General features: G+C 61.9%; 1 protein-coding gene across 1 annotated transcript; it reads left to right on the top strand.

Annotated features, from left to right (window-relative positions):
- Nucleotides 1-528: 528 nt before the first annotated feature.
- VSTM2B (V-set and transmembrane domain containing 2B) lies at nucleotides 529-4,629 on the top strand. The gene is made up of 4 exons (XM_007946751.2): nucleotides 529-610; nucleotides 1,165-1,349; nucleotides 2,564-2,593; nucleotides 3,940-4,629. Exons 1-4 carry the CDS (start codon nucleotides 529-531, stop codon nucleotides 4,627-4,629), a joined length of 987 nt encoding a protein of 328 aa, XP_007944942.2.
- Nucleotides 4,630-5,348: the final 719 nt, after the last annotated feature.

Raw genomic sequence — 5,348 nt, 5'->3', positions numbered from 1 at the left:
GGCTGAGCGCCCACTCGCCTTGCGGAGAAAGCGGCGGAGGGACCGGCGGGGGCGGCGACGGGAGAGCTTGGCGGGCGCTGGAGGAGGTGACAGTCGGGAGTCAAACCAGAAGGAAATTGCGAGGCAGAAGCTTACGGCTGCAAGGTGCGCGCTCCCTCCGCCAGGGATGGGTCCCGGCGCGGCCCGGCTCCTGCCTGGCCCGCCGGGCAGAGACTGAACCGCGGATCCCGATCGTTCTGTGGACCGCCAGACGGAGGGACACACGAAAAGATCTACAGTAGCCTCCCGGCGGGACCTCACCTTCTGCGCTCCCCGCGCAGCGCCCCCATCCGGAGCCGCGCTGGGCAAGCCGGCGAGGGAGCGGGACTGATTGGCGGCCGCCGGCGGCCGGGGGTGGGGGCGCCGCGCGGGGCCATGGCAGGCTCGGAGACGTCCTAGCCCGATCTGGAGCCGGATCCGAGCCCACACTGCCACCACCACCGCCTCTCCGCGTCCGGGTCCCCGCCGCCGCCGCGCCCCACGCGGGAGATGGAACAGAGGAACCGGCTCGGCGCCCTCGGATACCTGCCGCAGCTGCTACTGCACGCCCTGCTGCTCTTCGTGGCCGACGGTGAGCGCGGGAACTTTGCTGCCGCGGGGGGCGCGGGGGGTCCTTGTCGGGGCCGCCAGAGCCTGCCTGCCCCAATCGCCGTGGAGAAGGAGGAAGAGAAGGGGGAAGCTTCGGTCTCCAGCAATCCCGGTGTGCATCTGGGCCTGGAGGGGCAGGGGGACGAGAGCAGTGGATGGGGGCACCGCAGCGGCAGCACCCTCGCTCGGGTCGTTCTGAACCCAGCCGGGGCTCCGCTGCAGAGAGGTGGCCTGCAGAGCGTAAGAGTTGGCTCGCCTCGGCCCTGCTCTGGTGGTGCTGCCGGGCGCGGGGGAGAAGCGTTGAGCCTCCCTCACCGCCCAGCCGGATCGTGAGGGACGCAGCCTGCAGCCAGTGGTCGGTCTCTGCTGCGACCCTGCTGTTGCTCGACCGAACTTTACTAGCGCCTCCCGCCGCGGGCCACGGTGTGGCTTGGGGGAGGAGGCGCAAGGCCAGCGCGCAGGGGACCGACTGCCTTGCCTCGATTGCCCCCGGCCCCCGCCCCGCAGCTGGTCACGCCTCTCTCTCCCCGCCCCCAGCTACATTCACCGAAGTCCCCAAAGATGTGACAGTGCGGGAAGGAGACGATATCGAAATGCCCTGCGCGTTCCGGGCCAGCGGAGCCACCTCATATTCGCTGGAGATTCAGTGGTGGTACCTCAAAGAGCCGCCCCGGGAGCTGCTGCACGAGCTGGCGCTCAGTGTGCCCGGCGCCCGGAGCAAGGTAACTAGCCGCCCACGCGGCGCCTGGGCTCACCCGGCTCTGGCCGGGAGCGGTGGGGGGTAACCCCAGAGAAGGAGGCAGACGGGTTTGCGGACATAGGGCGCCGCCCTGTGGCGCTGCGCATCTCTCATCCTCTCCATCCCCACAGCATCTTCAACATCAGCCTTGGCTAACCACACACCAGAAAACCAAACTCGCTGTCATCCAGTCCATTCCGACTCATAGCGACCCCCACTGGGTTTCCGAGGCTGTAAATCTTTACGGAAGTAGATCGCTTCATCTTCTTTCGGCGGAGTGGCTGGTGGGTTTGAACCACTGACATGATTAGCAGCCAAATGCCTTATCCACTACACCACCATAGCTCCCCTAGTTAACCCCAAACCCTGTCAATTCTCTTGAGTTGTCCTTCTCCAGAAACCTCCCCGAAGTGGTTCACACCCAGACCCTAAAAATCCACGCCTCAAGTAGTTCCCCTGCACTTTTTTTTTTTTTCTTTATGGCTGCCGGCATAGCTTCTGGTGCCGGCTAGGTGACAAGGAAGACCACCTGGTCCCCTGGGCCTCTCTCCCTGTCCTCTGCTATGCTGAGGGTCCCTAGAGCACAAGGTCAAGTTAAGCTCTTCTGTACTGAGTTCCAGAGGCCACCAAAGCAGCCAGTGTACAAAGGAAGCTGGCAGGTCACCCACAGCCCCCAAGGATTGGAGGGGCGGCTTCCCTGCAGCTGAAAACCGGCCCACATTGCTAACTCCTCGATAACCCCACACTCTAGCACAGCAAACATACACCTGCCTACCTGCCCCCACCTGGAAGCTGGCAGTCTACCAGTGGATCTAGTCCAGACACCTACCCCTCCATCCAGCTTTTCAGGGCCAGAGTTAGGATGAGGTACATGTTGGGAATTTGGAGGAATGGGACCAGGGAATGAGAATGCGCCTTGCCAGAGAGACGGGCCTGCCTTCCCACCCTGGTGGCAATCCAGCCTCCCCTCCTCGATTGGCAATTGTGTGCTTTGGCAGCCTCTCCTCTCACACGCCAACTCCAAGCCCCGCTTCCGGGTGAAAATTCTGGGAAGCCCGTGTCCTTCGTGCCCATAGCCCCTGCCACCCCGGCCAGTTTCGGATTTCCAGCCTGTCCGTGGATGGTACCCTTGCAGAAGGTGAAGCCGAGTTTCCGGGGCCCGGGAGCCTAACGCCTCTCTTCCTCTTTGCGTTTTAGGTAACAAATAAGGATGCAACTAAAATCAGCGTAAGTGTGGAGCCCAACATGGGCCTCGGGAGACCTCTTCCGGCCGCTTCGCGTCCCGCAGCTCCCTCCCCTTTAGAAAGCGGCGGCGGCCGTGCGGTACTGGGTCCTGCTCTCTGCCTTGCATTTTCGGCTACTTGGCTTGTCGGGGCGCCATTTGTCGCTAGTTGTCGCGTCGGGTTCTCTATCATATAAATCAAGGGCCGAGGCCTGAGTCCTTTTCCTCGGCTTGGTGATCACCTATAAAATTCTCATTCTTCGGGACGGCGCGCTCTGGCCTCTGCTTGCTCTGCAGGCATTTCTCCCAGCAGGAGCGCGCTTCTCCTCGCCTTAGCGGCGAGGGGTGTTCCTGCTGGTGGGCTTCTCCCTGCCCTCACCAACACACACCGCTCTCCGCGCTGCAGCCCTCTCTGCGGCCTAGGTTGCAGTCTGGTGCTGGGTATTTTAGGCTCGCGAGGGGGCAGTCTTACCCAAATGCGCGGGGCCAAGCTTGTGGGGTTCATATCTGGCAGGAAATGCATTCAAACGCCCCTGATTGGAACGTGAAATTATAAGGACCTGGAGACAACCAGGGCCTCCTCGTGGGTTCAGTTCAGAAGTGAGGGTTTCCCTGGGTGCTTGGTAAGGGCTACAGAGGATTTCTCTCCCCTATTCTCAACCAGGCCACTGGGGAGGAGCGCTTCATTCGGGGCTTCAGATGGCAGCTAGAAAGGGCAATTACGGTAGTTGGCAGCTGAGGAGGGGCTTGAAGCACCCGTAGCTTCCCCTGCCTCCTTGGGAAGGCAGAGAAGTAGCTGTGAAGGACTGGGAGCAGGGGTTACATATATACATGGACTGTGAGAACGTAGAGGCCTTCCTTGCGATCCCGACTCAGGCTCTCCAGATTCTAGAAAAGGAGCCTCGGTGTGGGGAGATGTGGAGGGCAGGACTTAAGGCGATGTGGTCTGTAGAACGTCGCTGCGGAAGCTGGAAAGACGTGGGACGGTTAAGCAGGAGACTGGAGCCTGAGGTCTCTTGAAGGAAGGAGGGGTGGGTTCTGCGGCTCTGAAAGGAAAGCTGTGGGAGAATGAAGCTTAGGTCTGGAGAGGAAGGGGATACCAGATGGACATTTGGTTAAGGTAGGGAACTAAGGGTACAAAGCAAAATGGGAAGGGTGACGCAGGGTCCAAGCAGAGTGGGGGACCCATGCCTCTAGGGTAGACATGGAGTGAAAGGAAAGCTTATGACAGGGTCGGGCAAGTGGCGCGAGGAGTGAAGTGCAAAGGCAGAGGCTGCACAGCGCAGGCCGGCGAGCGGTCCCTGGAGAGCCCAGCCAGGCCTCTGACCGCCCCATTCTCGCTCTCTTGCAGACCGTGCGCGTCCAGGGCAATGACATCTCGCACCGCCTGCGGCTGTCGGCAGTGCGGCGGCAGGACGAGGGCGTGTACGAGTGCCGCGTGTCGGACTACAGCGACGACGACACGCAAGAGCACAAGGCCCAGGCGCTGCTGCGCGTGCTCTCGCGCTTCGCGCCGCCCAACATGCAGGCTGCTGAGGCCGTGTCCCACATCCAGAGTAGCGGCCCGCGCCGCCACGGCCCCGCCAGCGCCGCCAACGCCAACGCCGCAGGCACCACCGGCGCCGTGGGCCGTGCCACCTCTGAGCCGGGGCGAGGAGACAAGAGCCCGCCGCCGCCTGGGGGCCCGCCCGGTGCCCCAGGTCCCGGAGTCCCCGAGGCGGCGGCTGCCTCCGCGACCCACGCCGCCACCACCACCGTCGCGGCCGCTGCCGCTGCCTCGTCAGCATCCCCGCCACCAGGCCAGGCTGTCCTTCTGCGCCAGAGGCACCGCTCGGGTAAGGGCGGGCGCCGGGAGCGAGGCGCGCAGGCGCGGGAGAGGGCGGGGTCTGCGGCAGGCGCCCCCGGGGGGCTGGGTCTCCGCACAGGGGGCGGCCTCGTGAAGTATTTGCACATGCGTAGACTCGGGATTTCACTTGGGGCGCCCAACAAGTGTTTTCCCGCGGTTTTCTCTCTTTGGTTTCTTGCTTTCCGCTGTTTCTGATGGTTACTGTTGGCCTCTTGAAGCATTCACGACATATATTTTTGCATGTAGGAGCTCCTTCCTGTGAACTCTGGGAACCTGAGGCTGGGATACACCCTAGAATCTCCCCATTGAGTTTGGAGAACTAGGCCCTAAGAGCAGCTGTGTAACAGCGAACCTGCTCCACCGGCCCTGGAGGCACCACTGCTGGGTCTGGGTGGGGACAAGGGTGCAGAAAGTCGGCAGAATGAACTGACTTCCAGATCGTTACCAGGAGGGGCTGGTCAGCAGTAGTGGGGCTTATGGGAAGTGTATAGGCCTGCTGTCCATTGTGTCCTTCCTCCAAGATGGGCCGGAGAGGGCCCAGCTCCCATGGTCACTCACTGTGTGTAGTTTTAAGCAAGCCATTCCTCTTTGGACCCCACTGCTCCGTCTGTTTGATGAGGAACCCACAGACAGGTCTTGCAGCACTGGGCTGCTGGGCTCTGGGATAGTCTTATATAAACCTCCTGGGTGGAATGGAGCACATTATCGGTCCCATACTCTGGCAGCATCAGAGCTTGTTGATGCAGGCTTCTGGGCTATCTTGCTGAACCTAAGGGGCAGGCTCTCATCGCTATGCTAACCTCACTGGACAATTCTTACACCTTCTGTCAGTTGTGACTAGCCATTCTTGGTTTTGTTTCTTGCTCAGTTGTAGCCCATCTGAGGCCTTCTCACTATGGCTCAGTGCTCACAGG

Source organism: Orycteropus afer, unplaced genomic scaffold (genome assembly GCF_000298275.1).
Source record: "Orycteropus afer afer isolate SDZICR_OR568_19922 unplaced genomic scaffold, OryAfe1.0 scaffold00009, whole genome shotgun sequence".
Taxonomy (NCBI): domain Eukaryota; kingdom Metazoa; phylum Chordata; class Mammalia; order Tubulidentata; family Orycteropodidae; genus Orycteropus; species Orycteropus afer.
Note: the sequence above shows the minus strand (reverse complement) of the source record. Positions and strands in the feature narration are given on the sequence as shown.